The sequence below is a fragment of the Budorcas taxicolor genome, chromosome 8 (genome assembly GCF_023091745.1).
Source record: "Budorcas taxicolor isolate Tak-1 chromosome 8, Takin1.1, whole genome shotgun sequence".
NCBI classification, from domain to species: Eukaryota; Metazoa; Chordata; class Mammalia; order Artiodactyla; family Bovidae; genus Budorcas; species Budorcas taxicolor.
The window spans coordinates 46,675,703-46,702,567 of NC_068917.1; the positions used below are offsets into that span (position 1 = coordinate 46,675,703).

The 26,865-nt window shown below is 45.1% G+C and overlaps 1 protein-coding gene across 1 annotated transcript in view; it reads right to left on the minus strand.

Annotated features, from left to right (window-relative positions):
- The window catches only part of DMRT1 (doublesex and mab-3 related transcription factor 1), a 91,385-nt gene extending 65,300 nt beyond the window's left edge, over nt 1-26,085 (minus strand). Inside the window, exons 1-2 of the mRNA XM_052645321.1 lie at nt 25,741-26,085; nt 22,209-22,392 (exon numbers count right to left, since the gene is read on the minus strand). Of these exons, the coding sequence (XP_052501281.1) occupies nt 22,209-22,392; nt 25,741-26,085 (529 nt within the window). The remainder of the gene's footprint in view (nt 1-22,208; nt 22,393-25,740) is intronic.
- Nucleotides 26,086-26,865: the final 780 nt, after the last annotated feature.

Consider the following 26,865-nt stretch of genomic DNA (forward strand, 5'->3'; position numbering starts at 1 on the left):
TTCTCAGTAGGAAAGGTGCTAAACAGAGGGGTATCAGTTTTTCAGTTTGCTCAAGGCCAGTCTCTTTCAGATTTGGGATTCAGACTCTGCTCTTTTAACTTTTCTTTAAAAATAAGACTGTATATGTATATAAGAAAACTTCCACTTCAAGGGAAACAACCTTGCTCCTGCAGGTCCTCGGCGGCAATCTGAAGGGAAAGACTGGACCCTTAAATAAATATGAAGAAACAGAAAGCCAGATTATGTCCGGTATCATGTCACATGGCTTTCGGTCAACCCCAAATTTTACCCCGGTCAATTTATCATCCCTGGTTTTCAGTCAGGTACTTGTCTTATAGAATGTTTCAAGCCATCAGGAACAGCACCTTAACCCACTGCTAAGAAGAACTGGGCCCCAGGAATGGAATCTGCCTCCAAGCCAGCAGCTCTTACCTGGGGCTACAGAGGGCAAGTGGAAGGGTAAAACCCTCAGGACCAGGCCACATTCCTAGGCTGGGGACCCCAGGCATCAGAGCCCCAAGGTGATGATGCCAGCACCAGCAGGTGATAACTGCTTCAAACTCATCAGGGGTGGGTGTTTTCGTGCCAAGGGTTCCCATCCTCACACCTACAGTGGCAGCTCCAAAAACACAGTTGAGATCCCTTGCCCATGCCCCCTGTTCAAGGATCCATGAAGTCAGAAGTATTTCCACAATAATGTAAAGCTATTATTGGCCTTTTTTTTACTGTGTTGACAGTTGCACTGATGATGCAGAAGCAATGGTGGAGAGAACCCTGGTTTCTTAGCAGTATTCAAGGCAGTCCCACCAAGCTGTACTGAGAGTCAATGTATTCTTCATTGCTATGAAATAAACTACTTTTAAATTATTAGGTCAATTTTGCTTAATATGCTTGATGAAGCAGGAAAAAATTGATTAAATCTCTACCTTTGACAGCATCTTCTTCATGCAGTGTGACCAGGTGGGAAGGACTCATAAAGCACTTCTCCTGTTTTGCAACAGTGGTGTCCTGGGAAAAGGGTCTTGTGCAGATGTTTGAAAGAAGAGCCATGCTCACTGCCTTTTTTTTTTTTTTTTTTTTCAAATGAAACATCATTTACTTGGAAGAATGACTAATGACGAACTACGGTTACTGAGACTTGGGTATTTGGCAGACATTTTTTTTTAAAAAGAAAAAAAGTGAGCCTATCACTTCAAGGAAAACAACTGGCAATATTTATTGCCAAAACGTCGAGTTTTCAAGTAAAACTCAGAACTTTGGAAAACTTATATCCAACATTTTCCACTGACAGCTTCCCAAACTTAAAGGCTCTTTTGACAAAAATCAACAGTAATATTTAATGAGTGGGATTTTCTGATACTTTGCAATAAAAAATGTCAACATTTGGGAGATCTGTATAATTCAGTGAACTAATATTTTCCAAATGACCAATGCATGACACTACAAAATAATGCATGGTCGACATATCCATTTACAGTGTAAGACAGATTTTAATTTAACTGAGTACAGAAAACTCGTTAGCATGGCTTCAGATCTACACTGCAACTAATCTTTAAGAAATTATCACTTGTCAAGTTTTGGTCTAGTATCAAAGAATAGTCACAGTGATCTCAAAAGGTTATTCAAACACTTTTCTCCCTTTTCCAACTATTTGTCCATGTGAAGCTGAACTGTCCTAATGTATTTCAATCAAAACAACAGATTGAACTAAATACATATGGCAATCCAGCTGTGTTCTATTAATAAGCCAGACATATAAAAGATATTTGTAAAAATGTGAACAAGACCACCCTCCCTCACTAATCTGCTTTGGAAAATAGTTATTTTTCATTAAAATGTTACTTATGTTAATTTTAAAAGTATTAACAAATGTATTCTTGGTTTTTCAGTTTTACTTTCTAATTCAATAAATATCAAGACATAATCCACATAAACAAAAGCTCATAAACAAAACCTCTTTGAACGTCCTTGAGAATTTCTTCGAGTCTAAGGATTTTGAGAACCTCCATATCACAGGAGGATGGATTTCAGAGCAACTGGAGTCGCCTCTCCTCCTGAGCTGCTTAGTTAGCAGTCAGCCAGCAGGAAAGGCCCAACTGGGCGCACCTCACTTTACATCTTAACTGGGGACATTTCTTTGAGTGACACAGCCATTCACCACCACGTGGGGCAGCGGGCAGCAGAGCTTTGGACCGAGAGCACCGACCCAGGCTCTCAGGTCCAACTCTTGATCAGATCTGGAATCCACAGCCTGGGACCTTGGATCAGTTACTTAGTCTGTACACAACACACAACATGGGTGAACACTGCTACCTACAGCAGAGAGCGCAGAGAACGGCTCGGAGCTTGATAGATGTTAGCTGCTGTTGTCACCACAATTGCAACGCACTGAGAGCCTCTCTCGGCCACCAAGCAAGAGAGCCACCACGCAGTCTGCCCGAGAAAAGCGCCCTTGCTCTCAACGCTCATCCTCAGGGACCCCAGGAGGGCCGGGCTGCACCCAGCGGGTCTTCCTGAGCACAAAAGAACTTGGACAGGAGCAGAGTCCTGGGCTCCCGGCCCTCTCTGAGGTCAGACAGTAGCCTTGAGCGCAGTCGGTGTGGTATCACTCCCCTAAGTCATAATCAGGAAACGTGGAACAGCCTGTTTCTCCCACAAGTCAGTCATGACAGAACTATATCAAATGTCAGACACAAACCTGGCACCTGGAAAGCAAGCAACCCCTCCACTTGTGTACCTGCCATGAGCGGGCAGCATCTCTACTGAATGAGACAAAACCAGCAGGTGGAGAATTGCTGACCTGCCTTCCCTTCTGCCAGTCCCTACCTCCTCGTGTATCAAATTCTGCTTTTGAGAAGCTTAGTAACTACGGTGCTTCCCTTAAATAAGATGGGGATTTTATTTATTTGGGGGGACTGCTGCCATTCCAGGCCTGAACTTTTAGCTCGCTATAAAGTTAATGTGCTATTCAATGTTCATTCCAGGCAAGGCTGTGGGGCTGTGTATTCTCTGCCACCCCCAGAAGGCCATTATCTGTAATTGCCCATTACCATGCATAATTATTTCTCCTGGCATGGTCTACGACCTCCAGGGCTGCACGCAGGCACAGTTAACTGCTCCCTCTTACCAAATCTGTGAAGGAACCTTTATCGACCCTCCGTACACTGAATGGTATATTCCGAAGCCGACACGAGACCCTTTTACAGGCAAACTCATCTCAAACCACGAACATTCAGACCCCCTCCAGACGTCCCCTTCCAGGCTCCATGGAGTCTTCCCTGCCCTCAAATAACAAGAAAATAAAGCACAATCAACTCTTCATTATGTGGGGGCTGATAACCCAAACTGGGAATTATCTGGAGTCCTTTATCCTCCCTTCTTTTGTATTTGGCTGCTTAATTGTATCGTGCTTTTTAAAGACTTCTGGGAGAAGGTGGAGATAGTGGAGGGGAGCGAGAGAGAGAGGGTGAAACCTAAAATTTTAATTCAATATGTATGTTCCCACTTCTCGTGTTTTTTGAGGAGGAGGAGGAACTATGTTCAAATCAGTGATTAAGATGAGATCTGGGGATTCCAGGTGCATTTAAAGTATTAATTCTAGAACTGACATTTGGTGACACAGCCCAAAATGTCACCTTATATTTACCTCACTTTTCAACATTAGCAGGTAAAAAGGAGAGGGGTGGGGGACTACTGGCTGTACACGCAGATGCCAAAATACTCAGCCATCCCTGGCATTTCTGTGTCTTTTCTGCTGCATCGCTCAGGTGGGAGGGTGTGAGATGTACGCTAAGCTATTATAACTTTCATGCACAAAAAGCTAGGAAGGAAGCCACCCCATCTTTGTATGGTCACTAACTCCAACTGCACCCAAGACCATCCACAGAATCTCCATAATGGATACAACCCTTCACATATGCTGTTCTGATTTTCATTCTGTCTTCCCTTCCTTTTGAATAAAACTCCTCTGAAATAAAGAGACTCTAAAAATAAACATTTGTCCAACCTTTCAACCAGGAGTTTTACCAAAGCCAGGTAAAGGAACCACAGAGAATTAAAGCTAACATGTTGCAGCAAATCTGACAACAGGAAAGGTATAGGAAGGAAATGTTATCCTTCGTTTCGATACCTGGAGAAGCTCAAGTGGCAAGTCTAAGGATGTGTATGCGGTTGACAGCAGGACCCCACCTGACACCTCATAATTCATCCCCAGGCTGTGTCACTGAGGGAAAAGGAAGCCACTTAGATACGACCAATGAATACCTTCAGCTAAGACATCTGTTGCTACTGACCATTTCCTGAAGAAAAATACAAGTGACCACTAACTATTCACATGCTGGCCTGAAGGTGCATCAAACACCAAAGTCAAGACAGACTCCATAGACAGAGGTCAGGGAGATGACCTTTCCACAGGGAGATGTCAGGCTGGGCAGGGGCTGAGACTGATGATTCGGTCCAAGGGCACGTCACAGCCCAAAACCCTGACCTGTGGCTCTTCTGACTCGTCCCTGGAGCAGCCTGCTCCAGCCCTGGGTCCCTGACCTGTGGCTCCTCTGACTCGTCCCTGGAGCAGCTTACTCCAGCCCTGGGTCCTGGCTCAGCTCTACTGCTGTGGCCTCGTGGCCAGCTGCTGCCAAGTGTGTGGAGCTGACCTTAAACCATGCACACAAGCCGCTACCTACCACGTAAAGTGACTGCCCCCAAGCTCTGCTGTCTCTCCAGTCAACTGCTCCAAACGGGTCACGGACCACAGGGATAAGAAGGCACAGCCGAAAGTGTCACACCTGTGATGGTTCCTGCCTCCCCATGCAGGGGCCAGAGCCCGAATCCCCAGCGTCTGTACAGTCAGAGAAAACTCTGCCAACCAGGTCTCCCAAGGCAGGCTTCAACTTAGACAATGCCTTTCCTTTCTGAGGGGTGAGAGCCAGAAACCCATGGCTTTTGAGACACGCAGAAGCAACAGCTGAAGGGCCATGAGGGCTCTGAAAACTTGGGATATATATACACGTGTCATACATATTGTGTGTCTACATACACGTGTACGTCTACGCATCAAGCAACATCCTAACTGCAAAGAAAATCAAATCTCAGCTGAAATAAATGATACGACTAGCCAATCTGGGCCTGTCAACCGCAAGGTTATGACGACGACTAAGAGCATGAGTGAACCAGCTCTATCAGTGACCAACTTCTTACAACTACTGGCATCGTGTCACCCTGGCATCACGTCACCCTGGCATCACGTACATTATCATCTTCCAGATCCAGGACCTGTGTTGTGCAGATTTTGTCCATCTGGGTCTCTGGAAATCTAACATGCTCTCAGAAACTGCACTGCACAGAAAGGTCACCAGTATCAAAACCATTTGGCAATTCTCCAAATAAACACAGAAGCAGGAACTCTCTGCGTGGGTACAGCCCATGGCATGGTAGGAGGACTACATAAACTCTAAAACAGGGGGCCCGTATCTGCGGCAAAGCAGCCAGCCAACTCTGTGGGCAGCACCGGGTATCATCGGAGGCTGCGTCAACCACCAGCCTCACTCGTGCTTCTCAAGGTTTATTCCATCACAAAAACAATACCGGATTGACAAGTCAGAGAATAAAGATGTCTTCGACTCAACAATAAAGCAAGAGCAATTTATCTGAACCCAGCCAACAAAAAGCGTACACTCCTATGAACACACCGGTTTTGAGACAAAATTGTCTGCCCCCACTCCCCACGCCCAGAAAGCAGACAACAACATAGGCAGAGCCTGGAGACTCACCTGAGGCTTCTGTCCCTGGACTAGACCCAGCCCAGAAGCGGCAGTAAAGCTGGCCTGAGCAGAAACTACAGGGCTGGGACTGAAAGGATTTCAGAGCTAAAGAGCTGAACTTACTGAAAAGACCACTGCGGATGCTGTCACGGAAAGGACTCACCAAAAAGTCAACCACAGAGGAGGTGACAGAGCTGCTCTTCTAGACAAGCTGAGCAGTCACAGTCATCTGCACCAGGAGGCCAACTTGTGAGGGAATGCTCTCAAAAACTCGAAAGGTGCATTCATTCATTCCTTCCTTCTATACCAACTAATTCTACAGTAGGAAAGGTCATTTTGTCATAACATTACCATATGCAGGTAACTCACCTTAGGTTCAGGCGAGTCTGAAACAAGCAAGCCCAACAACTACTCAGAATGTGTAGGACTTTACTTATTGCAAGTCAAAACACAGACTGCAGACATGCATTAATAACGAAAATAAAAAACATGTAGACAAGGGGGGAAGACAAATAGTACAACAGGAATAGGAATAAGCGACAGATTATTAAATTTGCAGGGACTGAAAACACCAAAATAGGGAGGAGAAACAAAGTCACTGCAGATTAAATACGGAGAGCTTTAAGCCAATTATAAAAGATCAAAGAGAGCAAGAGAGGGGAGGAGTCGCTTTACAAGTAACCGAGACAGGAGACCTTGGGAGAAATATGACCAGGGTGAAATCATTACAGCTTACAGCGAAAGTCATCTAGGGATGGCTCCAGAGAGAAATTCACCAGAGGCACTCCTGAGAGAACAGAATGGGTACAGCAAGCAAAGAGCTCTTTATTTCAAAAAGGCACACAACTCCGGAGGGCTGTTTCTTTCTGTGCGGAACCATGACTAGGACCGGCAAGGTGAAGAACGCAACTGAAAGATGCTGGTGGCTTGAGCCGTATTCTGGATTCCATACCATCCATCTGTGGCTAGGAGCCTCTGTGTGGTCTGCACTCCATGGCCCCATGGGCCAAATGGAGAGGCAACTGCTGCGGAATTAGCAGAAAGGGTATCTCTGAAACTCACTTGACACTTCATCACCCGCCAAAAAATCTGATCTGCCCCCTTTGAATAAGGTCAACTTCTCCCGAAGTCTCAACGCTTATTAATTATCCTAGATTTTAACCAAGAACAGCAGAGTCAAGAAAAGAGCTGCTAACGTGAATGATGAACTTTTAACTATAACGTCTCACTGGTGGAATAATCTGTCATTTACATACATTTTCAGTGGCTACCAATAAAAACTTGATGAGGCTGCCACCTGGAAAGAGCTGCCTGTAGCTTAGAAAGGTGCCCTATACATGGGGGAACACGGAGTCCTGAGTAAACTCAGGTCTTGAGTCCAGGTCCAGTGTCTTCTTGCACTGATGGGAAACACTAGCTCTTCACCCTGATTCTGAGTAGTTAATTCTGTGTATTTTTGTTTGTTTGTTTAGCAAATACACTGGATGCTATATAATATCAAAGTCAGAAAGCCAAGAAAGTACACAGTATTGGCAAGGAATGACCACTACAACTTGCATTTAAGATCAGGGGTAATGCCTGAATTATCGAATTTTCTTTCTTACCAGAGATTCTACACATCACCATATAACTGTGAGGCTGGTTAAAGCCTATGGTATAACTGAAAATACAAAATGAGAAAATGTAGTATATTAATAATGACGCACTTACTGAGAAAATAAATCTCAAGCCAAAAAAAAAAGAGAGAAAGAAGCTCTGGACATCAACTATTTTGCTTACCATAGTACCTGGATATCAAGTGCTCACCTAGCTTAGTAACCTGGCTACCTAGTAGGTCCCAAATTACTATCAAGACCAGAGTAAGAGAGCTCAGTACAGGCCATGAGCGCGGGCTGCAAGTCAGACTCAGGCTGGAATCCCAACTCCACTACTTAAAATATGTGTGATCTTAAGCATGGTATTGAATCTGTTTCTTTGTAAGTAGAAAAAATAGTTCCTATTTTACAAAGTTGGTGTAGAGATTAAATGAGAATATAAATAACAAAGCAGCTAAGACCATACCTGGCATGAGGCAGACACTCAATAAATGAGGGCTCATAGTACTGTAATCATTATTATCTCCTTTGAAAACACGATGCCAAAGAGTTGGGATTTCAACAGATTACACACCCAGGCGGCAAAGGACAAAGCACTGCCCGTTCTCTCCCTTCACACTCAGGAACCAGAAAACATCATTCACAGTCGTGCATGGGTCCTCAGTTTGAGAAACACCACTTATGCCCGCCATGCCAGCTCCTGGCAACACAAACTCATGTGAGAATGACACTGCTTTGCATGATCACCCTTTCCATGCTGTTTCTTCAGTCCTGCCCAATTCTCCCCTGCTCTTAGCTGCAAGGTTTTGCTGCCTGTCAAACTCCTCTCCGTTGCTGTAAATAATCTCTCTCCCTCTTTTATATTGCCTTTCAAATATTTATAGACTGTTATTCTCCTTCTCTCCAAGCCATACATCATTTTTGTTGCCCTTCCCCTGGATTCTCTCTAGTTTATCTACATCTTTTAGAAAAAAACAAACCCCAGGTGCTTCATGATGGAAACAGCACACCCAAAGCTAACAGCCCTGAGCCAACAAGGCCCCTTATTCAAAAGCCACCAGAAAGCTCTTTGATGTGCTGCTGCTTCCTTTTCCCCTGTAACTCCTAATCCCATCTCTCAGATAAACACACGGGAGAGTGCGATAGGGAAGCGACCACCACCCTCATCCAGCAGATATCGGGGCTCCATAAGGCAGCAGCGACAGGGTGGGGTGTGCTGGGACAGCTGCAGACACACTCACACTTGTTAATGAGAAATTATGCATAGTACCTGTTGCTCCTACTTGTGAATTCCTTCCTCATCCACTGTGTTAGAAATGAAGGTGTTGGAATCATGTCCTTGGGACTGCTCTTCCCTCCCCGGCCAGGTCTGTACCACATGCCTGCTTTCTTCATTCGACAGGCAGGTTCCGAGGTCTGAATCATGTTACTTCTGTCCAAACTGAGAGGGGCAGCAAGACAGAGGAGGTGCTCTACCTGTTTTGCTGCAGAAGGTAACTTGCCTCTACTCAAGTCCTGGGTATCGGTGTGGTTCTCCAACACTCCCAACGCCCTTTAAAAAGGGTGAGAGATGGCTAATAATAAAGACATGTGTCAGTACAACTAAGAAAACAAAAAGAAAAAAAGCAAAGCCAAGAAAAGAAGGGGAACCCTTACTCATACTTCACTGTGTGAGCATTAAGATCGATGCGTCTCAGAGACTCCTGGTTGCTGGTATACGGGCTGTGCTGGGGGAACTGAGAGGGGATATATACACCTCACCCAGAGCCACAATTCGCATGTCAGCTCATGGAGCTAGGTTTTTGAAGAAAACACACACACACACACACACACACACACACACACACACACACACACACACACACACACACAGAGTTTATGGCTAAAGGGTGGGTCATATCCGGCCTCATTCCTCTACTCACTCCTCATTGTAGTATCTGAAACTTGAGTTTGATGGCCTGAATTTCTGTACTTTGTTGTGGTTTACAAAGTTTTACATTAAAATCTTAGTTGAGCACCACACTGATTCTGTGAGATAAACTGGCAGGCATTATTATTAATATTTTATCTATTTCACAAATTACAAAACAGACTACTCAGAGAAATAAATGAACTGCTCAAAATCAAAGAAGGCTGTGTAACAGGCAAGTCTTTGGACCCGAGATCTTTGTTCTTTTAACAACATAGAGCTTCCTCCCCAGGTATCAATATAGTTATCCAGGTAAAAGCAAAACTCTGTTTCCAGGTATCTTCATCTTGAAGACCTTTGATCAAGCCTCTACTACCACATACCACTCTCTTAGAGGGACATCTGGCACTTACAGGCTAGTTAATCTGTTAACTATCTGACACTAATCTGGAAATCGGTAAGTAACAATTAGCCCTCACCCTGGAGGGAAACACAACCCCGAACATGGATCAACCAAAGCAGCAGTAAAATTATTTTGAAAGAGTCTATGGGTAACACGCACTCTAATTTCATGTAACATTGGTAAGGATAAGATTAGTCTCCAGCAGCCTGGATTATCTGACTAGACAAGTGTATCCCATTCTGCAGGCATGGCTGTGCTGACTTATTATACGCCAGACAGTAATATTGGAATCTGTAGACCACAGCTCCAGACATGAATGTAAAATTGTTCAGTCACTGGAACCCTTAGCTTAACTTGAGCTCTGCCCATTGTTACACTGAAATGAGGGCATTGAGAGAAGCTGGAGGAGTGTGAAGAACATGTCACGTGCATCTGCTCCACCATGGGGACATTTCTATTTGGCTCTGGTCTGCTGATGGGGAACCAGATGAGCCACAGGCTCCTCCACTCGTCCACAGAGCGAAGTGACCAGGGCCAATCCTCAGGCTCCTGGCCTCTGCAGTCTGCCCCCAGCTGTCTCAGTTAGTCTCCTGGCTTGAAATACCAAATAGTGGGCGCGGTGGGGGGGGATTGCAACTCATATCACAAAGGGCCAATTCCATAATAAACAAGAAACTCTCAGATAAGAAATTCAATAAAGAAATAGACAAAGGACACATACAGATGGCTCACAGAAAAAAATACAAATGATTTTGTAACATATGGAAAAATGTTCAGTCTCACTAACAAAGAAAAGGGGAAATATAAACTACATCAACTGTATTTGTTTTCTATTGCTGTATGACAGACTGCCACAAATTTAGCAGCTTACAACAATGCAAATGCATTATTCTTGCAGTTTTCTGGGCCCAGTCTGACCCAGGTCTCTCCAGGCTGAAATCAAGGTGTTAACAGGTCTGTGCTTTTTTTTGTAGGCACCAGGGAAGGATCCCTAACCCTGCTGAGTCAGAATGCTGGAAGAATTCAGCTCCCTGTGATTATAGGACTGAACTCCTGTTTGTACACTGGCTGTCAGCTAAGGGCTGTTCCAAGATTCTAGAGGACTCCTGAAATCTTTGCCTCGGCACCTCCTCCCTCCATCTTCAAAGCCAGCCACAGTGGTCACGTCTTTTCCTGACTTTGAAACTCCTGGCATCTTCTGTTGTGGCATCTCTGGTGCAGCCAGGAAAGGTTCTCCACTTCCAAGGATTCGGGCATTAGAATGGGCCCACCTGGAATCTGGGGTCAGCACCCCGCTTGCAGACCCATGAATTAAAATCACATCTGCAAAGTCCCTTTTGCTCTGAAGGTAACATCTTCACCACCCCCCGGGACAGGGGTGAGGACCTCTCTGGGGGGCCAATGTTCTTCTGACCACCCCACACATACCGAACTTTCAGACTAGTAAAGCCCCACAGAACCTAGCGCTGCCGATGCCGTGGCAACTTCTCTCTGGAGGGAGTGCTGCGGGTGACATCCACCAAAATTACATGTAAACTTGCCCTCAGAATAGTCCTCCTGTCCCCCATTTCTTTCCGGCTCTACTGTCGCCACCCTGGAGCAAGCAGCACCCCTTTGCCTGGCCAACTGCACAGTCTTCGTGCGCTCCCCCTTCAAAGTACACTCCACACAGCAGCAGAGACCTCTGAAGAGTAAATCAGACCACAGCACTCACCGCTGCAACACTCCAGTGACTTCCCATGGCACTCACCATAAAATCCCAGCTCCTGCGGCCTCCAAGGGCCAGCGAGTTGTGGCCCCCAGCTACGTCACCCTTGCGCTCAGCACTGAGCACGCCAGCCTGCAGCCTGCTCTAAGCGCGTCTCACCCTGCAGTGCCTCCTGCCTGGCTCTCCCTCCAAACCTTGACCACAACGGCTCACTGCCACTCAGGAGGAGCTCGGATTTAATCTCCTTCGAGGGGCCCTCTTTCCCTAACCACCCTGTCAATGCTGTGACCCCTAGCAGGACACAGGCATCCCATCACTCTGTCTCCACAGTGCTCATACTTTCTGAAAGTATCTTGCTCACTCACTGGTGTACTTGTTTATCCACTGTCTCCCCTGCTAGACGTGCAAGATCCACGAGAGACAGATGTTTTAGGCACTGATATACACCCCAGGCCTAGAAAAGGGTCTGACCCAATGCAGTCACATAATGAATATTTGTTGAATAAGTGAAAAATGAAACAGGTGGAAGAAAGAGAAAAAGGAAGGGAGGGACTCTGGGCCACACAGTCGACTTACCAGCAAAGATGAATTCAACTCAGTTCAGCAAACATTTACTAGTGTTAGATGGATCCAATCTGCTTCCCAGAATTACTGCATATACTGTATTCTGGATAAACCCTCAACTTCAGGACCAGAGTAAAGGGTGATGCAACAATAGGGGGTAGCTTTATAAATGCTGAAAGCAATACCAAGTCGGCTGGGAGGATACACTGGACTGAGCTGACTCTGGGTGTCTGAAGCATATCTGAGAACTCTCACTGCCAATAAACATCAGAAAATATGCTATTACTTGAATACTGAATTGGCACTTACTTCTGAAAACAAACCAGCTACTTATAGCCTATTTTAAGAGTTTCTTGTTCATTTTTTTCTGAAAAGTATGCTCAGTGGTATTGTACACTAAGATGGGATTAGTGATTGTAAACTCCACCAACAGATATGAGGACCAGAGGAAACTGCGTTTGAAACACAATTTGGTTCAGCAAATTTGGTCATCACATGGAATTTTTTTACAAGTTGAAAAGTAAGACACCTTTAGACTGAGACAGAAATTCAGACACGCACTTACAGAGTTGCATAGGACCACTGCCGACAGAATCATGACTAGTCAAGAACCAGTGAGACAGCAGCCAGAGCCCCCAGGGGCCCATGGGCTTCACAGCACTTCACAGAGCATTTCCAGGCTCAGAGTCCAGATCGCCTGGCAGAGGTACAGAACTCACAGTATCGCGCATCAGGCCTTACCCTGGGTCCCCTTCTCTACTGGCCTCAGCCCTCTGAGAAACTCTACTAGAGTTTGAAAATCCTCATCACCCCAGAGGCACAGATTAGACTGGTGTACGGGCTTTCCTGGTGGCTCAGCTGGTCAAGAATCCACCTGCAATGCGGGAGACCCCAGTTCGATTCCTGGGTTGGGAAGATCCCTTGGAGGGGGGCATGGCAACGCACTCCAGTATTCTTGCCTGGAAAATCCCCATGGACAGAGGAGCCTGGCAGGCTACAACCCATGGGATTGCAAAGAGTCGGACACAACTGAGCAACTAAGCACAGCATACGAACAAGGACAGAAGTCAGCAGTAAAGCAAATATTTCAGACCTGGGAGAAGGACGAAAGGAAAGAACAGATGTTGGCAAGATGAAAGCAATCATCTCGTGTGAGTCTACAGGTGCTTCCAAAGGCCAAGAAAGCCAAGCTAACAAAAGAGGCTGTGTTCAGCAAAAAGGTCACGAGAGGGAGAGAACGCGGAGCTCTCACTCTGTAGATTTAGACTTTCAGTTTGGGAAGATAAATCCTAGTGAAGGATGGTGAGGATGGTTGCACAACAATGTGAATACACTTAATGCCACTGAACTGTACACTTAGGAACAGTTAAAATGGTCAATTTTATGTTATGTATATTTTGCCACAATAAAATATTTCAAAAATAAATTAGCTAGGAAAACAACTGATGAGACAGAAAGGCATTCACAAGATCTAGCGTGTGGCTGAGGGGGTAGTCAATGGACAGGATCCCTGAACCAGCAGATAACCAGGAACCCAAGGGTCAAGGACTCGGGGGGACACTGTGGAGGAGACAGGAGAAACAGCTAACACAGACGAGCTTTCTGACAGCAAATGCAAAGCTGCACAGCACTACAACAACTCCTTACGTCACCACCTATAAAAGTTTCCCAGTGCTATCAACAGCTATGACAACCCATGGACTGCTCTCTTCTCACTGGTGACGTGGAGAACAGCTGTCGGTTCTCCCCAGCTCTCAGGATTCTCTTCTGCTTTCCGCAGGAGTGAGGCCCAAAGACAAAAATTATTCTTGCTACGTTTCTAGGGCAGTAGAATTCCCTCTCCCTTGTTCTGGGGAAACGCTTGTCATCCAAGGTCTAGAAAGTTGCTTAAGCCCTTCAGAAACAAACCAGTGTTTCTATCAGCCAATAATACAACAAAAAAAACCTGTCACCAGGTTCTTCTGTGGTTTAATTCCTCAAACACTATTCCTTTCACTATAAAACATATGCAATAAGGAGGGAAAAGAGGAAATTTTTAAAAGGCAGTATTAGCATATTAAAATTTCTAGTGATAATAAGATGCAATCCCAGAGAATCCTCCATGATCTAAACTTCTGGTCACTAAAGACCCATTGACTGGGTTTTGTATCTTTATAGTTTCTGCCAGGATGAAGGCATGCTACCTTTTAATTTTTAAAAAGTTGAGCATGAATTTTCTGAAGCTCTCACACACTGCTGGTGGGAATGTAGTTAAACAGTGCTGCCTCTTTGGAAAACACTGACAGTTCCTCCAAAGGTTAAACATAGTGTTACCGTGTGTGCGTGTGCTAAGTCGCTTCAGTCGTGTCTGACTCTTTGTGACCTATGGACTGTAGCCTGACAGCCTCCTCTGTCCATGGGATTCTCCAGGCAAGAATACTGGAGTGGGTTGCCATTTCCTCCTCCAGGGGATCTTCCCGACCCAGGGCAAGAACCCACTTCTCTTATGTATCCTGCATTGGCAGGCAGATTCTTTACCACTAGCACCACTTGGGAAGTGTTACCATATGCCTCAGAAATTATGCTCTTTTGAATATACTCAAGAGAATGAAACATATATTAATACAAAACCGACACCAAAATGTTACGGAAGCATTGCTCATAATAGCCCCAAAGTGTAAGCAACCCAAAAGTCCATCATCTGATTAATTAAAAACTCACCATATCCATACAGTGGAGTAGTACTGAGTTTTTAAAAAGGAATAATAAGTATTAATACAGGCTACAATAGGGGTAAATCTTGCAAACATCAGGCTAAGAGAAAAAACTCAGCTATGACCCCAGTGCAGGAGCAGATGGAGATGACTACTAAAGGGAAGAGTTTCTTTTAGGAGATGAAAACGCTCCACAGTTAGATTACAGGGATAGCTGCACGGCTCTGCGAATTTACTTTAAGAAGAAAAAAAAGCACTTAATTGTCACTTTAAAAAGACAAAGTATACAGAATATGAATTATACCTTAGGCTGTTAAACTAATTTGAATTTTTAGGCATTTAAAAAATCAGAAAACACTTAAAAATATCACCAAAATTGCAGATTGATCAGTGATTTTACTCCGTATCTGTAGGTGAGTTCATGATCACTAACAGTGTTTTAAAACAATATTTCAAATTTAACCGTCGTTAACTTATTCAGCAAAAGTTTACTGACCATGTACTACAAAGCCAGGTACTGTACTATGCACATAAGCTACATGATGAATAAACTGCAATCCCTGCCCTTAAGATTGCATTTTCACAATGCAGATAGAAGTGCAAATTGGTCACAAGCTTCTTTTGACTTTTATTTTTTATTTTTTTTTTAGTTTTTTATTTTTTTAATTTTAAAATCTTTAATTCTTACATGTGTTTCCAAACATGAACATATGCTGTTATAAAACTAATTTGTTATTGTATAGCACAAGAAAATATAGTCATTATTTTGTAATAACTTTAAATGGAGTATGATCTATTAAAATATTGAATCACCATGTTGTACACCTGAAACTAGTAATACTATTAAGTGAACTATGCTGCTGCTACTGCTGCTAAGTCGCTTCAGTCGTGTCCGACTCTGTGCGATCCCATAGACGGCAGCCCACCAGGCTTCCCCCGTCCCTGGGATTCTCCAGGCAAGAACACTGGAGTGGGTTGCCATTTCCTTCTCCAATGCATGAAAGTGAAAAGTGAAAGGGAAGTCGCACAGTCATGTCTGACTCTTCGCAACCCCATGGACTGCAGCCTACCAGGCTCCTCCATCCATGGGATTTTCCAGGCAAGAGTACTGGAGTGGGGTGCCACTGCCTTCTCCGTAAGTCAACTATACTTCAATTAAAACTAATTTATAACTTTAAACACTGTATTTACCTTTTTTGATGGCTCCAAATTTTCATTCTAGCCAAGGTAGACCAGTAGGCTACTTCCTATATATTTTGTTGTCAACTTTTTTACAAAAACACTGTCTATGGAGAATTTCTATCAGGTCAATTAACTGCTGTATTTGACATGTAAATAGAGACTGCCCTTAGAATTAATAAAATTGATTCAGATGCTATTTAAAACACTAGGCTATCAAAATGATCAGTACAATTAATCTTCAGGGTTTTCTTTCATTCAAGCCTCCTATTCTTACTGCAGTTTAAGGAGATTTCATTTCATTAAACATCCTAGAAATTTCTTTGACTCTGAAAATAAAATTGGGGAATACTTATATCTGAAGGCCTTTTTTAAACCCAATTTCCACATCTTCCATCGACTTGAAATTGAGTTCTGTCTAAAATCAAACGGAGCTCATCTCGTGTAAGTGGCCAGAATCCTAGAAATATCGGCTCTCAAGCTAATTTGGGTAAAATGTTTAGGTTTTTCATTTGAAATGCTTCTTTCTGTGCAACATGGAGAAGTGCGAAGATAAAAACTGAAATACTTTAACTCCATAGAAGATTTTTAGAGTAGCAAAACTACTTGGTATGACACTATAATAATGGATACACACCATCATTTATTCACAGAATGTACAACACCAAGACTTAACCCTACTGTACACTCTGGACTCTCGGTGATGGTGGCGTGTCTGTGTCGCTCATCAGTCATAACAAATGTACTTTTGCAGGGGGATGCTGATAATGGGGGCACTGTCTACGTGTGGGTGCAGGGAATGTATGGGCAATCTATACCTTCCTCTAAATTTTGCTGTAAATCTGTAACTTCTCTAATGAATAAAATTTATTTTTAAAGAAACTTAAATAACTCAACATCTTCAACTGTCAGTTTATCAGTCATTACTCACTGGCAAAAAACTGCATGGAGACATTATTCCATTTTAAAACCACCACATTGCATGTTTGTACAGCATCTGAACCCTTGCAAAGCACCCAAGCAGGAAGGCATGTGCCGCTTACTGAATGAGTTCTTTCTCTGTGCTGAAGTGGAATTACTGCTAAGGAAGAGAAGTGAAGGAGGGTGTCCTGTCATTATCAGACACAGACCTGGCGGACCTAACAGGGGAAAGGTGAGTGAAAGCAGGCCACAAGTCACAGGTCACAGGCGCTGGGCAGTGGGGGGAAGGCCTGAGACGGCAGGAGGTGGCTCACTATGGGGGAGTGTGAATATGAGTGTGTGTGGAAGCCCAGGGTGCTCCAGAAGGGAGGGCCCCAGGAGATAACATTCAGGTTCTCACTTACAAAGGACACACATGCCAAACCAAATTCTCTACAATGCAGCCCTTCATCTGACAGCTCTGCACGGAAGAGTCGAGAATTATGGAGACTTTAGCATGAGCTCTACATAAAATGGCCTTCTACTTGCTGCACAGGAGGCTAAGGAAAAGCAAAATACAGTATGAAATAAAACAGGAAGGAGCCCACATGTCAAAGAGGAGGAATGCTTGTGAGATTTTTTTCAAGTCAGCTGATAACTTTCAAAATATACATATTAATATATTACATATATTATGCGCATGAGATTTTTTCAAGTCAGTTAATAACTATATATGTGTGTGTGTGTGTGTGTGTATAGCTTAAATTTAAAAAGTAAAACCACAGAAATAATGCTGAAGTTGTTATTAACTCATTGTTATTTATAACTAAAATTGCTCACCTTTTTCTCTGGATGCCTGCCTCCAAAATGGCTGAGAAGAAATCATTTGTTAATTGATAGTACACCTGTTAGCACATCTGATCCTGTTAATATAAAAGATAGCAAGGAACAGTGCATTTCTTCAAAACATTGTTCCTTCACAGTGTCACCCACAATCATAGAATCTTTTATACCCATTGTTGGAGGAATCGTCCAGCAGTGTTTTGATCGAGCTTGGCCAATCTTCAGCTAAGGATCGCAGAGACTGTGGTAAGTTAACTTACTCAGGGGGATCAGCTCTCCAATAGATGAAACGACAATTCAGCAAATTCAATTTCCTTCACAGTGGCCTCAGGATTCAGCCAATACTCTTGGCAATAATTCTTGGGCACTTTCAGGAGCCAAAAGCAGATAACCAAGAAGCCTCAAGGACATAAACATCTACTGGATTTCAGTAAGCCACTGCCCTTGTGAGCAACTTGCCTCTTGTGGGAGCCAGCTGGTGGGCTGCACTGTTCCATGACAACTACAACTTTCACCTTTCACAAAATAACTGCAAATCCTAGCCTTCCACATTGATATAACAGAATACCAGGCCATTAAAAAATGCCATGGTTTAAAAAAAAAACTACACACAAGTGGGGGCAATATACTCCTGCCATGTTAAATATATACATTATATATATACATATACACACAAAAACAATAAACAGACAGGTAAAGCTTCCACCTGTAATCCTGGGGTAACAAACAGAAGACCCACAAGTTGCGGATGGCAAAGCAGTCGTTGAGTATGTTTTTGTACTCTATAAATGTTAACCAATTCCTGCAGAAAGCTAAATGTTATTTTAAAGAAATTCTTCTCCCTAGAGATACAACTGTAGTTACATGCTTGTCAGTAGCACACTGTGTAGGGCAGCAAGTGGGGCATCCCATGTACTACATCAAATGTAAGGAACATCCTTCAGTCTGTCTTGTCTGCTTCACTCTCTCTCTCTCTCTTCCCCCTTCCCTCCCTCCCTTCACTGCCTTGTCCATCTCTCTCTTTATATAGTTTAATTCTACTGGCATTTCTGTTTTTCTCTTGCTCATGTCTCAGTTCAGAAGTTCATGATCCCAACTCAAGGGCTTTGGTGGACGTCCTGTGAGTGATGATGATGGACGAGGCTCCTGCCCTGCTGAGATGAGCTAGGCTGGTTCAGAAGGGCCCATCTTCCCAGAGCAGGCAAAGCCTCCTGCCCTCAGCTGAGCCTGGGGCACCACACACCACTGGCTTCCACACTCTCTCCCTTGGAGCGCTGGTTCAAGACTCTGAACTGACTCCAAGGTCCATCAGCTCCAGGAGCAAAGAAGGGAATCTGGTCACATTCTCCTTGACCCTGAACTGCTGCTTCTATTTGTAACTTTCCCTATCACCACTCTGAAATGCCCTGCAAGAACTTCTTGGTCATTGTGAACTCCATCTAGCCTGAAATCCTTCAAGGCTTCACCATGTTGGGGTGTAAAATCAAACTCTGACACCCCTTTCCATGAAGTGCAATGTGGGATACAGGAGGGTTAAGCCAAGTTCACCCATGGTTCCCAACAAAATGCCCAGGACTAATGCTGATCCATCACAGGCCTGTCCCTGTATTTCTCCCTGCGAACACTAATGGCTGCAGCTTTCTGTGCCAGCCGAGAATGGTGCTGCCCCTGATATGTTTCCATTTGCCCATAAGCCCTAAACCCCGTCTGAGGATTAAACCATAAACTCTAATCATAACTGTCCGTTTTCCAAGAAAACACAGCAACTATTCCCACAGCCTCCCTTCACAGGCAGGTGGCAAATCCGTGGGCTCTGGGATGGGACAGACCTGGACTGAATCCCAGCTCAACTCAGCTTTATTCTGGGGCAGCTTCCTTACCACCGGTGTCCTTGTCTGTAAATAGGAATAATAATTCCTACTTCCTAAGATGTTTGTGAACATCAAATGAGCTACTCCCCTCTCTACTCTGGCACCCCCACCACCATCCCCGTATCAGACCTCCAGCTGAATCCACCAGGTCTGCCCTGACCCGATACTATCTTCTGGTAATTAGATACAGCTCAAAATCCCAAAGTGTGAGAGTCATATTTCTGATAGATATACTCCTTCCTTCTTATGAAAAGGAAAGTTCTGAAACTGCTATAAATATGTTTTATCCACAACAAAGCTAAAACAAGAAAATAATACCATTCCCTTTGTGAGCTAGAGGTTCTGGAGCCCCAGGAACATACCCAGGGACAGGCGCGCAGACACATTTGCCTGCAGCAGGTACTGTAACTCTGTCGCTCACCTGGCTTCTCTGGGGCCTTCTAACCTTCTTTATACTAGTCAAGTCTCTGAGGATCTTAAAAAGCCTCATCCCTCATTTTTGAGAAGAGGAAACAAGACCACCGGAGAGCTTACATGACTCGTCTAAAGTTGCACAGCTATTTAATGACAACCAGGCAGCTGACAACTTTAGCCCAGTGATTAAGCACAGCAAACTAACTTATGAAAAGTTTGCTTCAAACTTACTCCAAGGTTACATTTCATGGAGCCTTAGAAGGCTCAAGACTGTGAATCTCAGCGGGTATGTTTAGTATGAAATATATGTCTTTATAGTTGCCAATGGGATGTCGCAGATCCTAGTTTGGTGAGTTTCTTAAAGCCCCTGTATTCTAGACCAGTGCCATTAAATGGAACTTGGTGAGAAATGGAAGCACACACTATCCAATATGGCTGGCTTTAGCCACCTATGTGCCTGTCAAACATCTGAAATATGACTAGCACAACTGAGAAACTAAATGCTTAAAATTTTTAAATTTTATTTTTGCTATTGCAAAATACATCAAAAACAAACATCTCAACCATCTTTAAGTGCACAGTTCAGTGATACTAACTACATTCATGATGTACTGCAACCATCACCATCATCCATCTCCATAGCTCTCCATCTCGTAAAACTGAAACCCTATACTCATTAAACAATAACCCTCTATTCCCCTCTCCCCCCAGCCTGTGACAACCACCTTCTGTCTCTGATTTTGACTACTTCAAGTATATAAGTGGAATCATACAGTATTTGTCTCTTTGTGACTGGTTTATTTCACTTAGCATAAAGTCCTCAAGGTTCATCCGTGCTGTAGCATGTGTCAAAACTTCCTTCTTTTTCAGGCTAAACAGTTTTCTTTTTACCACATTTTGCTCTTCCATTCATCTGTCAGTGGACACCTGAGGTGCTTCCACATTTTAGCTATTATGCATAATGCTGCTATGAACATGGATGCAGAAATACCTCTTTAAAATGCTGTTTTCAATTCTTTTCAGTATACACTCAGAAGCGGAATTGCTGGATCATGTTATAATTCTATTTTTAACTCCTGAGAAACCACCATACTGTTTTCCATAGCAGCTGTACCATTTTATATTCCTACTAACTGTGCACAGAAGTTCCAATTTTTCCACATCTTCACCAATATTATTTTCTGGTTTTTTTGATGGTAAGCATCCTAACTGGTATGAGATGGTATCTCACTATCGCTTCGATCTGCATTTCCCTAATGACTAATGATATCAAGCATCTTTCCTTGAGCTTCTGCTGCTGCTGCTAAGTCGCTTCAGTTGTGTCCAACTCTGTGTGACCCCACAGTCGGCAGCCCAACAGGCTCCACCGTCCCTGGGATTCTCCAGGCAAGAACACTGGAGTGGGTTGCCATTTCCTTCTTCAATGCACGAAAGGGAAAAGTGAAAGTGAAGTTGCTCAGTCGTGTCCGACTCTTAGCGACGCCATGGACTGCAGCCTACCAAGCTCCTCCGTCCATGGGATTTTCCAAGCAAGAGTAGTGGAGTGGGGTGCCATTGCCTTCTACCACTTGTATATCTTTTCTGGATAAAAGTTTTAATTTTACTCCATTGTAATTAGATTCAAGCAGCCCAAGGAGGCTAGAGGCCTCCATGTTGGACAGTGCAGCTCTAGAGCATCATGATTCTCAAGGTAATTTACAGATCCAGTGCAGTAAGCACTGTGAGACTTGCAGGCAGATGGATCCATTCAGATACTTTCTAGTCTGCCAGATGTGGCCAATCACTAAAACTTTTTATACCTCAATTTTCACATAGTATAAAATAGAATTAACACCTCCTTCTTCTGAGAATGAAATGAATCAATACACATCTATAGCCCCTGATATAATCTTACTGCATGAGAGAAAATTTAAGCCAATGAGACATGCCTTGCCTCAATTCCAGTGCCCACTGAACTCAGAACCCAGAATCTGGTTTTTATTAGATATGTTCCCCAAGTGGAATTGCAGTCCTTCCCAGAGAAAGGACTTTCAGCTTTAGGAAACAAGGATCTTTGGCTCCCACCAGGAGGATCCCGTGAATGGAAGGGGCTGACTGAGATGAATTCTGGACTAACTTCTCCGGTATTCTGTGATTTTGACTCTGTCCAGATTCAGCCTTGGCAAAAAACAACAGGAAAGTGAAGCTGTCGAACTTCTGGTTCTAGAACTCAGGCCCACCTCCTTTGTGAGGCAGCCGAAACAGACCTTCAGAGGGAGAATCTTTCAAGAAACGCTATAAGCTCTCCATGTGCCTTGGGACTCAGGACCATCCTGAGGCTCTGACTTTGTGGCCACACCCTTCTTCCCTCCAGCTGGCCCACAGGCTTACCTGAAGCTGCCGTGGAGGGGGTGCTGGCCGGGGGCGGCTGAGAGGAGCTGCCGCTCTCAATCATTAGGCACGGGTTGCTGCCGCTGTTCTCTCTCTTGACCATCAGCTCAGCCGTGCTGGGCAGCGGGATGGGGTGACTGATCCCCAGTTCCTCTTCCTGGGCCTGCTGCCGTCTCAGGGCCACCTGGAAGCACAGGGCAGTGGGTCACCCTTCAGCACCCCAGAATCACTCCTACAGCTCTGCCAAAACCACTGAAGCCCTGCCCATCCCAGACATCTCCATCCATTACCTCCAGGGATGAGGTCTAAGAATCCCTCATTTCTTCTCCCCCTCCCCCTCATTTCTTTTTATAGCCACCCAGGTAACTCTGATGTGCAGCCAAAGCTGAAAAACGGTTGACAGTCAGAGGTCCTTTAGAGCTTTGAGTGAGCGCTCAAAAACTTTTCAATAAACAAATGTGTGTGTAGACTAGGAGGAAAAATGGGATGAGAAAAAGCTGCAGAGTCAGCAGAGGAATTCAACATGAAGAGCAGAAGTCAGCACTGACAGATTAGGAAGGAAGGAAAATGGGATCACTCACTGCCTCCTTCCACAAATATGGAAAAGGCCACTCTATCAGGAACCTTGACCAGCAAGATATAGTAAGATTAGATTAGATCCGAAGGTACTCACTGTTTAAAAGGAGAGACAGGAAGCAAACATGCAACTGCAACTCAAGACAACACGTGAACCCCCACAAGACAGGCACAAAAAGGGCTTTAAGTGCAAGGATGAGCAGAGGTGGTGCTGCACCAGGGCCGTGAAGAGCCGCCTGAGTGAAACCTGACAGGCAAGGATGAAGGGGCAGAACTACCCCCAACAAGGGAGCAGGGTAGACAATGAAGGCAGAGGCTGCTCGGGAAACCCACAGAGCCCTATTCTGTGGGGTGGAGGAATTGTGGAGGGAAGTAATGGGGAGAGGGGGGCTGCAATATGGTCTTGGAAATCCCTGGAGAAAGAGGCAGAGGTGGAGATGAAGAGAAAAGGAGAAAGCAGGTGGGATATCCCCCAGTGGGGACTGGAAAGGACCCAGCATACCGAAGACACTCCTCATGGTCCCTCTTCTTTTAAATAACAGTGAAAGGTTGAAAAGTTGTCCCCCCAAAAAATTTTATTTTTGTTTACAAGTAACAAAAAAAGGCAGACTTTCTGTTGAAACTGACCACTGGTGATAATGGAACAAGAAAGGGAAGCACCTGTACCTCAGAGGCTGAAATACAAGCCAAAAAGTTGACGTCAAAACGGTGACCCAGAAGCATAACTACAATTTACAGACTGTTTTAGGAAAACTGTAGTCTTTAAATTTAGAAAGATGATTAACTTGGAAGTAATTTTACTCCTAACAAGAGGAGTCTTCAACTTAAAAAAAATCTTTGAATAATCAATTAAGATTAAATAATTAAGTTTAATTATTAAATTTTCTATTAACCAAGTTTAGAAACAGAATATTAAGGATTTGACTACAAATGTTTAAAAGAATACCCATGAACTTGTGAAGTATGTCAATGCAACAAAAAAGTGCACTTTAAGCCCTGGTTTACACAAATCTCACACATGCACCCAACATACAGAGTATTACATAGTCCATTAACTAAAAACACTTTTACAAAGACCTCTCAACGGCTCTTAGGAAATGCTATTTATTTTTTTTTATTTTTTTAGAAAATGCTATTTAAATAGGGAAGGTGAGGCAATTGATTTAAAAATGCAATTATTTGGGGGTCTTAAGATCAATTTCAAGCTGTTTTAGAATGACTGTTACATGGTTGTTTAAAGGATTTCACTCAGCACAGCACAAGCCTTCTGGTGTGGAAAATACTGAAGTTTTATACTATTAAAATAATTTTGAGTTCCTTTTGTTTTTAACATAGCGAACAGCCTCCTTACAAATTAGTACTCCTACTAATACAGTTTATTCAAACTTAATGGCCCTACCTGGATGCATATTTTTCTTACATTTTGAGAAAAATCCCCCTCCCAAGCATACTCTCCACACTAAATATTAAAGCCAGCAGCTAAATATTCAAAAAAAATTTTTTTACCTACAAAAACAACTAAATGTCGTAAGTTTTTTTTTCCAGTAAGTTCACTGTGATGCATTTCAATGCTATATTCAGTGTATTCTTTTCCACTATAGATTAAGCTAAAAACCAAAAAAGAAACCAAGTAAAACAACCTGTATTTCCATAACTACCCTCACAGTCAGTGAAGACAGAATCTAACTATTTTAAAACATTTTTTTAATGGGTGTATATAAAAAGTGTAATCTCTAAGAATGTTAAGTCCTGTTAAAGGCTCTTACTGATATCATTTTCAGTGGAGGATATTTACCCGTTCCTAACCAAAAGTAGCACATCGTTAGTAAACGTTTCTTTGTAATATTTCATTGTAAATAACCTGTTTTAAAAGGATGGAACAACTTTTAGCTGGAAAGAATGTGTATTATTCTCTTCTAAAAATTCTTTTAGGATACCAACGACTTTATTTCTGTTAAGGTACAAAAGTACTGCCCTGCTTAGGACGCTTTAAAAAAAACACACACACCAGGACAGCAGACCAAACCTCAAACGCTTGCGTTTTCTCCTCTGCGTGGACGTTTAAAATTCTTAAGTGTGTTTTAAAACACACTCAAAGTAACCTGTACTTGAATATCTTCGGTCTAGACAGCAAACTTTAAAGCGCAAATGAAATTTTTCTAGTGCTCAAAATGGCTGAGCCAGGATCCGCCGCGGCGAATACGAAAAAGAGCGCCAAAGCACAGCGAGGACCACGCCGCGCCGGCGGCCGTTAGGGCGACTTTTCCAGAAAAGCAAAGACTCCCGCCGCGCCGCGTTATCCGCGGAAGCTGCGGCCGGCCGGGTCTCTGCTTCCCGCCTAACCAGTACCCTGAGAAGGCACCGTCCAACAAAACCCCCGCCAGTTATAAGCGCACCTCCCTGCTCCGGGCGGAGTCACGGATCCGAGGGGGCAAGCCCCCCAACTCCGCTCAGAGTGAGGTCGGATGCCTAGGGCTCCCCGAAGGGGCGAACACCACAACTCGCTGCTGGAGGCGGGGTCAGAGATCCCGGGAACCCCTTCCCTAGCAGCGCGAACCCCGCAACTCTTGTGCTGGAGAATGAGTTTAGGGATCTGGGGGACTCCCAGGCAGAGCGAGCCCTGCAACTCTCAGCTAGTTCTGAAAGAGGAAGTCAGGCCAGAGGATCCCCGAAGGGGAGAACCCCACAATTCCCGCTGGGTCAAGGATCCGGAGCTTCGGGAGCCGAGTGAACCTCGCACCTCCCTGGCTCCACCTGCGGCATCGGAGACAAGTCCAGGCCCTCGGAGCGCGGCATCGGAGCGTGGCTAGGAACCCCGGCCCCGAGCGCGCAGTGGCTGTCGGCAAGCACCGCCACCTTCCTTCCGAACCCGCGCCCCACGTGGCGCCCCAGGGACCCGAGGGGCTTTACTGGAAAAATTCGGGGCTGAAGCCCGGTTCCGGACCCCCGCACTCACCTGCGCGGCCATCACGCGTTGTCTCTCTGCTATCAGGTTGCATTTCTTGCACTGGCAGTCCCGCCACATGCAGAAACGCTTGTGGCCCTTGAGCGGCGACGCGTAGCCGTGGTTGCGGCACCGCGCGCACTTGGGCAGCCGCGGAGACTTCTTGCTCGAGACGGCGCCCATGCCAGACGCTCCCGAGCCGGAGCCGCCGCCGCCGCCACTGCCGCCGCCAGTGGTCCCGAGCGGCGCCCCGGCCGCTTTGCCGAAGCCCCCGGCCGTGCCCTGCGGTGGTGCCCCCGGGGTTTGCGGGGCCTCCGACGGTGCGGAGGACTTGCTATACGCATCGTCGTTGGGCATGGTGCCCCAAGGAGAAGCGCAGACTCTCCGGTAGCTGCAAGGGGGTCACCCGGCCGACGGCGAGGCGGGCGAGGAGGAGGCGGCAGGACGCGTACGTTCTGCAGCCGGAGGTGCAGCCGGACTGGCGAGGTCGGGACTCGCAACGCCCAGAGAGGTGGGGGGTTGTGCCCTTTTTTTGCGCGCGCGCGCGCGCGCGGAACAGAACTTTTGGATACTTTTTAGAACGCTCCCGGGACTGCCTGGGCGGGAGAGAGCTCCAGGGAGCGCCGTCACGCCCACCTCCCCCCAATTCTAGCCACTGGACTCCCGCTGCGTGCAAGCTTTCAGGGTCTGCAAACACCGAGGGCGCTGCTGGAGGGCTGCTGCGAGCGCACACCTGGAGCAGAGGTGCTCCCCGGGGTGCCCAGGCCGGCTGCCAGAACACGCTGCACCGAGGAAGCTGGGCTCCAGCTCAGCAAGGTAGCTGTGCAGGCTGCTGGGAGGAGGTGCAGACCCCCCTCTGGAATCCTCCTGCTCCCTTCCCCCCAGTGACTCCCTTCTGCAAGTTCCATAGGACAGGCTTTGGCAGAGGCCAACTCAAATAGCAGTTTCTTCCTCATTTAAGATAAGTCTGAGGCTGAAGGCCTGAACAAAGAGAAGCCTCTACACTTATATCAGCAAATAAGACCCACAGGGGAAGAGTGGGTCCATGCGCACCCCGAATTTGGCCTGTTCTCCAGTTGCCTCTTCCTGCACCTGTGTTCACTTGCTCAAGAGATTTCCACCTGCTGGTTGCATATA